This window comes from Meleagris gallopavo, chromosome 3, assembly GCF_000146605.3.
Source record: "Meleagris gallopavo isolate NT-WF06-2002-E0010 breed Aviagen turkey brand Nicholas breeding stock chromosome 3, Turkey_5.1, whole genome shotgun sequence".
Lineage (NCBI taxonomy): Eukaryota > Metazoa > Chordata > Aves > Galliformes > Phasianidae > Meleagris > Meleagris gallopavo.
In genome coordinates, this window is record NC_015013.2 from 22,835,735 (window position 1) to 22,847,208 (window position 11,474).

Below are 11,474 nucleotides of genomic sequence, written 5' to 3' on the forward strand. Positions count from 1 at the left end.
CGTCTTGTGGCAGCGGTTGTATCGGTGGAGAGTAGAGTCAGCGGCGTCTGTCTGAAGCTGAGCCCTGGAATGTAAACGCGACTTTAAGAGTCGGATTTTGTGTCTTTTTTTTTTTTTTTTGGTCATCATTAAAATTTCATTTCCTTGCTGTTTCATTCATTAACAAAATGAAGTGCTTTTGTCCAGAAGGAAGTTTTCTCTTGCCAGATACCGATCCTTGAAGCAATCCTTTAGCTGTAATCTGTCCCTGTTTGAATAAAACGATGTAATTTATATTCTGGTTACACATTAAGGAACACTTTTCCTTCATGTCCCGAGGGACTCTGTGGGAAAAACAGAAGGGAATTTTAATGGCCTGAACAAGTGACGCAGGCTTAAATCTTTCACAGAGTTATAAGCAGTTTGCACCAGCACAGGGCTAGGACAAACTTGCAGGGCTTTTTTTTTAAATTTTCTTGGAAGAGTGGAAGATCTTAAAATGTTTGGAGATAAACCTTTTAAATACTACTGTGCCCAGAACTAAGTTGGGAGGCCACAGAAAGCTATGAGCAGATTTACCTAGGGAAGTACATGTTTAAAGAACAGCTAGGAACAGCAAGGTTAAAAGCTTGACTTAATCTAGCTACATGTGTCCCTGTTCATTGCAGGGGAGCTGGACTAGATGGCCTTTACAGGTTCCTTCCAGCTCAAATGATTCTACAAAGGCCTGAAGCTGTCACTTGTGCAGCACTCTGTGTTGCTCCTCAGAAAAATTCATCTTGGAGGAAAAAAAAAAAAAGGGATGTCACCACTGGGCACCATTATGCTGAGGTCAGTTAGTCCATGCTCCAGTTTGCCTCCAAGGCGAAGTGTAACATGCTGCTGGAAAGGAGACACACAGCAGGAAGCGGTGTTGCCTGCACTGCTCTGGGCTCAGAGTGTCAGGGCTCTGCTCCTGGACCTGTCCCACCTGCAGCAGCCACAGTCTTCGCTTTCCTGCCAGCTCCAGACACTTCCTCCTCGGCTCAGACAAAACAGTGTCAATGTTGCTTCATGCTCCAGCCAAGCCTACATTTGCCTCTTTCCACGCGCTCTAGATTGTGTTAATATCTTGAGATTTAATAGATGGCTTCCGTGTGCAGCCCACCGTGAAAGTTAGTGTTTATCTGTCTGCTGACTCACTGGGGAAGAGAGGTGAAACACACATAGTACAAAAGCTGCACATCAAGCCCCATGCAATGAATCCCTCTGAACTGGCTCTCTGCTCTCCTCTCAGGGCATTCACTCACTACATGAGTGCAACCCAGAAAATATGCCTCTCTCTGGTGCTACAAAGGTTCTGAAAGCTTGTCCACGTGAGAACTTTCCCAAAATGCCTTGGAAAACCATGCCAGTAGCTGGAGAAGGTCCAAGTTTGAGTGAGTGCTTAAAGTGTTCCTTGCAGAAGCAGTGCGTTGTATCAGGCCTGTGTCTGTGGGGACAAGGGAAATCTCCAGGAGCTCAAATCAGAGCAGCCTATGTCTGATTCTCTTCGTCCAGACTTTCTGCTTGTGGCACTTTGCTGTGTGCCAATAGCAAGCCTCCACTATTACAGGATATTTAAGATATTTCCTGCTTTTAGGGAGCACTGTAAGCTTTCCTGTAGCACAAACCACACCTCCTCTGTTTCTCTGGGTGATAGCCTCTCCAAGCTGCAGGCCTGACCTGGGACAACCTCACTCTGCTTGTACTCACACAAGACTGCAGAGCAATCACAACAAAAGCTTACACTGAAAGCTATACTATGCAAATACGAAGATATTTTGTTTATCTCTGCTTAAACTAGTAAATCATCAGCAGAAGAAACTAAACATTCTTGCTCCCATCTGCAGGTGAGTGACAGGAGCACAAAGAACCTTAATAATTCAAAAGGAGTGCTAAAAATATTTGCTGAGACAAAGGCAAACATATCCAGCTCAGTAAAAGTGGGTAACTCAACAGGAGGCTGACGAGAGCTTCAGCCTTCAGGTTTTCAAGTCCATTATTAACAGAAACAATTTCCTCATTTATTATAACTTGCTAATACTGCTCAGGTCGTGTATAGTCTGGCACAAAGGTAAAAGCATTGCCCATGCAGCTATGATCTCCACAAGAGCGTCCTGTGGCTGAACACCAGTCTGGGGGGATGCCGTAACTTAGAGCACAGTTCCAGGAACTTACCAGCACTTCTCTTTGAGTGGTTAATTCTGCTTCTCTTTTCTTGCTCAGTGAACTGGTCTCCACTTTTACTCGAATTCCTGTCATGTCGCCTCTGCATCTCCTCTCCAGTGTCTTCTCAGCTGGATCTATCTCCGCTGGCTTCTTGTACTGGGGACAGAAAACGAGTCCTCACAGACTGAGTTTGTCTTTACAAATCAACAAACTGTGAAAGGATCTGACTTCCCGTTTCATTTCCGTTCAAGTTTTCAAAGTCACACATGCTGTGTCTGCTTCTCTATATCCAAGCCACATAACTGAGCATAACTCAGCTATTTATAAATGTCACGTTGTTACCTCACTGCATGCCTTCCAAGTTGTTCCAGTGCTGGAGATGGCAGGGTCATTTTCAGGCTGTGATGTACCTGAGTGATCTGTATCTTAGTAGTGCTCAGAGTTTGTCTCGGAGCTGCCTCTTCTTTTTAAGTCCTGTGTCATGTTTGATTACTAAAGATTTAACATGTAGTCGATGTACTTCTGTAGAAACATAGTGATTGTGGAGGTGTGGTCCACATGAGCATCCTTTCTCTGTTAAAATATGGACAATGGATAAAAGCAAAATTTACGCAGATATAATTAATCACTTCATGGATACAGTTGATAGGGTTTTTGTTTGTTTGTTTGTTTGTTTGTTTTACAAGAGTCATCTGAGACAGTCTTTCCTATTCCCTCCTCACCTGAGGTTAATTGAGGCCAGTGGTTTCCCAACAGTCTGACTGCTAATTCTTTCTTAATTACACCGGAGGAAAATATATCATGGTGCCACAGCCTACAAGTTCACTGAATTCAGTCTCCTGCTCTGAAAATACCCCAAGTTCCTATTTCAGAGATGGAGGCAACTATTTGCCCTGACTATTGACTGTTTTTCCATATTACAGATGGATTAAAAATATTCCTGGAATGCATATTGTTACTGACTTACATTTTCCCTTTCATGGGAATGATGATTTCCCTGTCTACATTTTTTTGTTACATTACTTCTGTTAAATTGATTTTTAAAATTATATTTCTCCATTATCATAATTGGACCAAGAACATTTGCTTAAAATACTAATGGAAATCTGGAACAATAGGATAGGTAAATAACCCTTACTTATATTATATTAATCTGTTTATTGGAACCTCAGGAGCTGACGGTGAAAGCTGCTCTTGACTCCAGCCCAACGTTGGGCCTCTGGACAGCAAGCCTGCAAAGTCTTCTTTTTCACCATTTGCTGTGGAGGAAGGAGAGGAAAAACAAAGAATTTCTCTCTTTTGGTGTTGTTCTCTTGTTGCCTTTGGATGCACTCGTGCTACTCATGCTCACGGGGCATCCAAAGGCCAAAGTGAACACCTAAAGGCAGAGTATTTATAGATATATGGAGATGCTTATATGTACATATACAAGTTTGTTTGTTTGTTTGTTTGTTTTTGGCTGTGTTCAGCTTCCATTAGCAGAATAAGATAATTCTGAGAGGGGAAACACTATGGGCTGGCTACAGGAACAGTGCGTCTCTAAGGGGAGATTTGGAAAGAAAGCTGGTGAAAGAGAAGAACTGCAGATGCCTTTTTTTTTTGTTTACTTCATCAGCATTGTTGTGTTTGTTGTTAGTTTCTCGGTTTTGGTTTTGTGTGTGTGTGTGTGTTATGTGTTTCATAAACAAAGCAAAAAAAAGTTGTTTATTTTAAATGACGTGGCAAAAGCAAAATACATTTGCTGCATTAAATTCACTTTTATCTCCTTAAATTCCTCTGTTGTACCTCCTAATTCTTTTCATGTGTCAGGTTGACTTGGACCTGTCAGAAACAATTGTGGATGGGTAGCAATGCAACTCATCGTCGTTTCTTTAATTTCCACATTTTTTATTCCACGTACTATATTTTCCAACCATCTGGGTAACTATTTATCAACTCTTTATGCTTTATCCACTCCGAGATTTACGTAGGGTCATGAGAAGAAGGGGAAGATAAGGGTAAAGTGGAAGGTGGCATCCTCGGCATGCTGGAGGCAGCGAAGGCCTGAGTGATACAGCCCACAAACTGAGAGTAGCTGTGCTTTGCTCAGCAGCCAGTGTTTGCATGCCTGCATGTTTGCACTCTTTATCACGCTCACAAGCTGACGAGGAAATTTCCTTTGTCCACCCCCGCACTTCTGTGGCTGGTGTTATCAGCGTGCCCCTCCTACCCGTGACATTCCCTTGTGGTTCTGTGAGACACACAAAATGAGGCTTACATCTGAGTTTGCCACAGCTCAGTGTGCTCCTTCCCCTTCTTGCATACAATAGGAGAGCTCTGCATCTACACAGGCCGGAGAGGATGGGGGCAGGAGAGAGGGGCTGTCCTGTATGGGTACACAAGAGGTGACTTGATGAACAAAAGATTTTCCTTTTCCTTCTGAAGACTGGCAGTGTGACTAGCATCAACACAAGCTGCTTTCTAGACAGATCAGTGTTCTGGGAGTATTAAGCAGGCTGTTTGTGCAGAGCTGCCTCCTGCTGCCTGGATCTGGGTGCGTGAAATCCACATCTATGGGAAAAGGAATCCCCATTACAAGTTCTCTGACAGGTCTTGCTTTGGGACAGCTGTTTGTAAACAAGCTGCTTCCTACTTGTAATGAGAACCCATAGGATGGCCTCTTGCTCCTTGGAAGTCAACCTGCAAAGACCCAGAATTCTGTTTCTCCGTTGGGCTGCAACACACGTCTATCTGCTAGAAGATACAAGGCACAGATATTTTGGGCTGTATTTTTTTTTTTTCCTAGTGTCAGTGCTTGCTTTTGCAAATAAAGATTTATGTTTCACTGTGGTAGGTGCTTAGTAGCAAATCAAAGTAAGTATTTTGGGACCTGGCTGCTATAAGTGATTCGCTGGGACTACAGAACCAAATCTCAGAGCATCTGGATTTCCTTTCTGAAATAGAAAGAGCAAGCCACTTTCTGTCACGTCTGCTAGAAATTGCCATCAATAATGGCTTGTTTTGTATGAAATGGCAGAAAAAAAAAAAAAGTATCATTAAGGGAAATAAAAGAGATAAAAGAGTCCATTTTCTTTTTCCAAGGAAGAAGTTACTCCAACCCAAAACATAAAATGCCATCAGTGAAAAAGAATAAACTTCTTTCAGAGTGAGAGCTAGCAACCAACGGGAAAATGAAACGGTTGTAAAAACCTAGGTCACAGAGAGAAGGCAGCAGCCTGTACACAAAGGAGCAACAGTGCTGATGGAAAAGTCATGGAGGGAGAAGGGCCTGAGCATGTACACGCCTCCTTTCAGCAAGCGGCTTCTTGACCCAAGTGGTTACTAGAAACAGTAACCAAAGATGTTCCTTTCTGAAAGTCTCTTTGTGCAGCGGAGAGTTTGCTTATTCTGAGTGGCAAAGATAAACTTCCTGGCTCTATTTGCTCTTTTCTTTCCCCATCTCCTAACAAAGTTGCCACCCATGGTGGGACATGGGGCAGGAGTTCAGCGGATGATGTTCTGTTTTTGTGCTTGCCAACATCATACACATCTTCAGCAAATCCTTTTACTGCCTGTTAAAAACGGGGGAAAGGAAATAAAAAGCTTTCTCCAACTGTGAAGTGAAGCTTAAAGATTAACACTGAGAAATACTGAAAATACCATGGTGATGGAGGGCCTTCATCTGAGCATACAGCACCCGCTGTGCTGACGAGCAAAGCTCTCATCTCCTTTTGCAGTCAGGGGAAATAAAAACAGAATCCTCCTACTTGCAAGGGATGTGCAGCATCTTTCTCACAAATCACTAAAAGGATTTAATGGTTTCTTTTTCCATAATTTTTCATGGATCTCACCCTTTTTGACATTCTGGTATTTGGACTGCAAGCACCAGGATTTCTATTTTTCTGGCAAGTAAACACTATCCATTTTATTTAAAAAATAGCCAATGTTGAGATTGCAATAAGAAATTTCCTGGCTGTGCCTATGTGGCTTCTTCTCAAGTACATACACCTGGACACATTTCCCTGGACCCATCTTCCATCACAGAATTCTGTCTCAAAGGAATTTGGCTCTGGAGATGTATATGATTTCTGGTGATCGTGTGCTCCAGCATGTCAGACATACAGAGAGAACACAGAGCAGCTTGTGCAGCACAGGCACTAAAGAATTGATCCATCCTCAGCACAGTGGGCTACAATCACATCTAGAAGTTACAGAGTCAGGGAGCTGCTGCTTCCTTTTTAGCTTCTTGCAGACGTTTTACAGAAGGAAGGTGTGGATTTTGAGTAGCAATAGAAGAACAAAGCAGAAGTCTTCCTCCTAAGCTCTGGTGAAGAACTGTGTCTTGGAGTCTTCCTTTATTTCTTCAAAATCATTTTTAGATTAATTCATATCCTCTGAGCAATCTGGACTTATGTTACACTGAATAATGCTGCTTTCTGTGGCACTTTAATTTGATTGTTTTCAGATACTAAAAAGCTGCTACCAAATTTTTATGGGGAGTTTGACATTTAAAATGATTACTCACTATACAATCAAATAATTGGATACTTATGTCACAGATTTTGTTTAAAAAACGGTATCTATATTTGTTAATAAACTTTCTTTAGCAATGAGAGCATAAATGCATGACAAATTTTCTGTGAGGAGAAATGAAAGGGAGACTGTCTAAACTTCTATTTTTCTGAAGAAAGGAATCTGCTGTACCAGAGAGACAGCAGGAAACCAATGAGGAACAGAATGTACAGCCACTGCTATTAGCAATGTGCAGCTCTGAGATGTTAAAAGTCTACTTCCTAGGCTCTTTTCTGCTAACAAGTGTCTCATTCTTTCTAAAATACCTCACCTTCAGAATATCAGGATATATTGCCTCTTTCTTCATCTATCTATTGTAAACTATTCTGGAGTGTCCTGGTGCCCTGGAACATTCCTCTACAGGTCATACAGGCATAGTGTTGCTGGATTCATTCTACCTCTCCTGCCCTCCCCTTCCATCCCCTTCCCCTTCCTCTCTCTCTCTTTTCTTCCTCCCTTTCTCCCTTCCTCCCCTCCCTCCCTCCCCTCTCATTTTCTTTTCTTTTTCTTCTTTATTTTCCTTCTCCTTCTCTCTCTTCTAAATTAGATCTGACAACTGCAAAACTAGAACTAGAACAAAATTAGAACTGCAAAATGCACAACAGCTTCTGCTAGTGAGGGTATTCTGCCATCAATTGTGTATTACAAGTGAAAAAATAAGTGTGAAGCATTCTTTGTGCTCTGCTACATTTGTTTTTTTCAAGTGAACATAGGAGCAGTCCCTACTCCACTGACTTTCATGTGTTATTCTGATACAATGTACTCAAACAGCGTGACTAAAACAGCATCACGGTAAGGTAAATACAGTATATGTATACATCCTTTCATAGGATGTATTTCTAGGAGATAGACTTCAGAAAGCGCTCCACCCAGTAATAAAATACTTTATGCTCAACAAGCAAATACAGAAAACATTTACAGAGCCCAGTATGGAGCTCAGCCACAAATGAGCCACTGCTTTTAAGTGGCAACCTCAGCTGCAAATGAGCAATTCTACAGAAGCTGAGACATCTGTACAGTCAAACTAGAAGGAGGCCTAGGATGCCAAAGTTAAGGCTGCAGATGGCAGTAGATTTGGCAAACTGAACAGCCTGCGTCTCTGTACATACATCTGTAGCTTTTGAAAGCTTTTTTTTCCCCTTCACTCTAAAACGAACATCTTGTTTGTCTTGTTTTTGAATTAACTGGAACATTTCAAAAAAAGTTGCTTAGGACTAAAGGCTGAGAACAGCAAATGGACTCCAGCCATTTGCTGTACCTTGTATTTCCTTCCCAGAGACTAGAAAAGGAACTGGTCAATCCCAGATGTGTACAGAGACTGGGAGAAGAACTCACTGAGTGCAGCTTTGCAGAGATGGATTTGGGTGTTCTGGTGGATGAAAAGCTGGACATGAGCCAGCAGTGCATGCTTGCTGCCTGGAAGGCCAACAGTGTCCTGGGCTGCATTAAAAGATGGTGGCCAGCAGGGAGAGGGAGGTGATTGTCCCTCTCTCCTCTGCCTTTACGAATCTCATATGGAGTACTGCATCCAGGCCTGGGGCTCTCAACACAAAAAAAGAAACAGAACTATTAGGGTGGGTCCAGAAGAGGCCACAAAGATGATCAAAAGGCTGCAGCACCTCTCCTATGAAGATAGACTGAGGGATTTGGACTTGTTCAACTTGGAGAAGACAATGCTTACTGCAGCATTCCAGTACTTGAAAGGAGCTTATAAGGGGAGGGAGACTGATTTTTTACATAGTCTGATTGTGATAGAATAAAAGGGAATGGTTTTAAACTAAAAGAAGGGAAATTTAAGTTAGATATTAAGAATTTCTTTACTCACAAGGCATGAGGCCCTGGCACAGCTGCCCATAGAAACTGTAGGTATCCCATCCCAGGAGATGCTCAAGGCCCTATATTGGGCCCTGGGCAGCCTGATCTGGTGGGTGGCAGCCATGCCAAAGGCACAGGTTTGGAGCTGGTTGGACTTTGAGATCCCTGCCAACCTAAGCCATCTCATGATTCTATGATTGATGTTGCAACAAAACAACCTTTGCTATCTTCTTCTTCCTAACTACTGTGGTAGACTTGCTAAGCCAAACACCACTGTCATGAACACCTAGCAGAGTTTCAGCTTTCGGTACAGGAATTCTGTAGTGCAAAGACAACCCTATTGCTAGGAGCAAGAAGCTGAGGTATGCTCATCACACTGGCAGGCACAAGATCTCATGCCTGTTCACTCAGTTCAGAAGAATGCCAGGATGCACAGTGCATGCGCAGGGTAAATTCTGAAAGATGACAACATTAGTACAGCTGCCTGCTTGCAGGATGGCCATGAGGACCATCAAAGTCTCTGTGTGGGGAGGCAAGCATTATGTAGAGTGCATTATCTCTCTGCCTGCAGTGCCAGTACCTGCTGACTTGCAGCCCAGCACTGCCACCCATCCCAATGGCGCTGCGACACGTGCTCCATCCCCTCTGCCACAGCCATCCCAGCAGATGGCCGCGGAGTTAGAGGCTAGGGCGAGGCTGGGCGGCTTCCTGCCGCAGGAATGGGCTGCACTGTTCAAGGAGCGACGCAGCATCCTCAACCCTGTGCTGCCATCCCTGCACCAGAAGCTCTCTGCCATCCATGGAATCCACTGGTGGCAGGTCCTGTCAGCAGAGAGCCTCTTCCTGCACTGCCTGTGTTGGCTGGGGCCAGACAGGGCCGTCATGCTTCAGTGCACAGAGCCCAGCTTGGGACCCATGGCCACATCACTCACTGACTGGCTTGTGCATACCATCATCAGTCGCTGTGGCCGGGAGGCCCGGAGGCTGCATGGCCTCGAAGGTGAGGAGGACAGCTGTGCAGCCACCTCCCCACAGAGGATCCTCGCACACCCTCAAGCAGCAAGATTCTAATGCTCTCTGACAGTATCATGCTGTACATTATGGGCAAAGAATATCCCATTATATTTTCTAGCATCTACCAATCAGGTTTGCACAGGTACTGAAATCTTAACAGGAAGCCAAATGCCTTTGCATGTTTCGTTCTGGAGGATGTTATGTCCTGCCGTGAACGTGCCTATGGATCTGGAGAAAGAAACAGCCAATCAACCACTCTCCTATTCATTAATTCATCAATTGTCCCACTTGAGAAAGAGGACAGCTTTACAATAAGTGACATCTATAATCACATGAAAGAAAACCTGGCTCTCTAGCCCTACTCCTCATGAACAGAGGCGGATATGTCATAGGCCTCTGTCCATTAGTAAGGCAATGCTGTCTGCTTCCCTGACTGGAAATAATGTCTGGACAGCTTTTCTGCTTACTGTTTTTGCAGAATGGCTTTTGAGACTGTGTTCCTCACATGTGCACAACCTGCACTTCCAATTTCTATTTGAAAAGCACTGACAGATGGACCGACTTCAAAGCCTGGCAACTTCTTTTCTTCCTAAACTACTGACAATCAGTGACTGACAAGTTATTATTAAAAAATAATTAGTCTTATTCTTCTCTTGAACCTGCCTACTTTTCCCCTTCCAGGTATTGCATTGAGTGGTGTTCCCTTTGCTCTACAATGTTCTTGCACAAAAAACACATCAGCTGCTCTCACCAAAGTTTTTGGTTTCCACTTTTTTGTCATCCACCCTGTTTTGTTTCATGCAGGACTGTCAATGAGAACTGTGCCCAAGTGGCTTTTTCAGCCCCAAACTAAACAATTCATCAATATATAAAGACACACATTGTCTCTTCAGAGCAAAATCCAACTTGAAGCTTGGGCTGTCTTCAGCTGGAAGTTGAAGCAAGCTTTAGTGCAACCCCCCACTTTGTTAAAAGATGTTAGCTTTCTTAAGTAACGGATTACAAATTGATGTCAGAAACAGTGCAAGCTCATTAAGAAATGAGTAGAAGTACCAAAATCTTGAAGGGAACCTCTCTCTGCTACTAGAAACACCTACAAGTGCATTATTTCTCTTTATACCATCTGGGTAACCTCTCTCGTTTAGTGAATTTTCAGTCAAGAAAGAAGGCAATTAAAGAACTTAAGGATACAAACTCTTGAATAGAATGTGTTGTCATCTATTTTCCCAACATGGAAAAAGCTTCCAGTGGCTCACCTGCTGCAATACATCTTTCCTGAATGTTCTCTGTCTCAACATAAACTGTCTCACTTAATTTTCTGTCTTGAAAGTAAATTGTGAGGCATAAAGGAACAGTTCCATCACTGACAGATTGCATCAGAAAAAATAATGTAAGAAAGTCATGTACATAATGCAGTGACAAGAAAAAAAAAAACAGTCTGCATTATTACTTGTCCTTCAGTGTCATTTCAAATTGCAAACTTGTTCAGTAACAGGAAAGAGAGAGCGCTAAATACACAAAATGAAAAACACTTTGGCTGCATCCCTTATAGGATGTGAACAGAGAATTCAAGTTTTTGTGGTTGAAAGCAATCTTTCCTCTGAGGCATTCTAGATTCATGATGAAGATGTGGGAAATCTGCTCCCCAGTTTAATATTAAGTCAAAATATAATCCTTCGGGCTTTAACTGGGAACATCTGGAAGAAAACTCTGGTGACCAAAATTTACTAGCTAATAAAGACTGTAATGAATTCCCACAGTTAGAGAGTTACGCGTGTTTTATATAAAAGCAATCAGGACACTACAAAGCACTCAGCACTTCGAGCAAAGACAAATATTATTTCATAAGGCATGAAATAAAGATATATCATTGCAAATTAAAATGAGTTTTATGACAATAAAAGAATGGTTCTTTTTTCTTAAAT

At 42.7% G+C, this 11,474-nt stretch overlaps 1 protein-coding gene across 1 annotated transcript in view; it reads right to left on the reverse strand.

The window, feature by feature from the left end:
• Positions 1–2,450, reverse strand: part of OTULINL (OTU deubiquitinase with linear linkage specificity like) — a 26,429-nt gene extending 23,979 nt beyond the window's left edge. Inside the window, exon 1 of the mRNA XM_010708500.3 lies at positions 2,179–2,450. Coding sequence (XP_010706802.1) covers positions 2,179–2,275 — 97 coding nt within the window. The 5' untranslated portion in view covers positions 2,276–2,450. The remainder of the gene's footprint in view (positions 1–2,178) is intronic.
• Between the last annotated feature and the right edge of the window lie 9,024 nt (positions 2,451–11,474).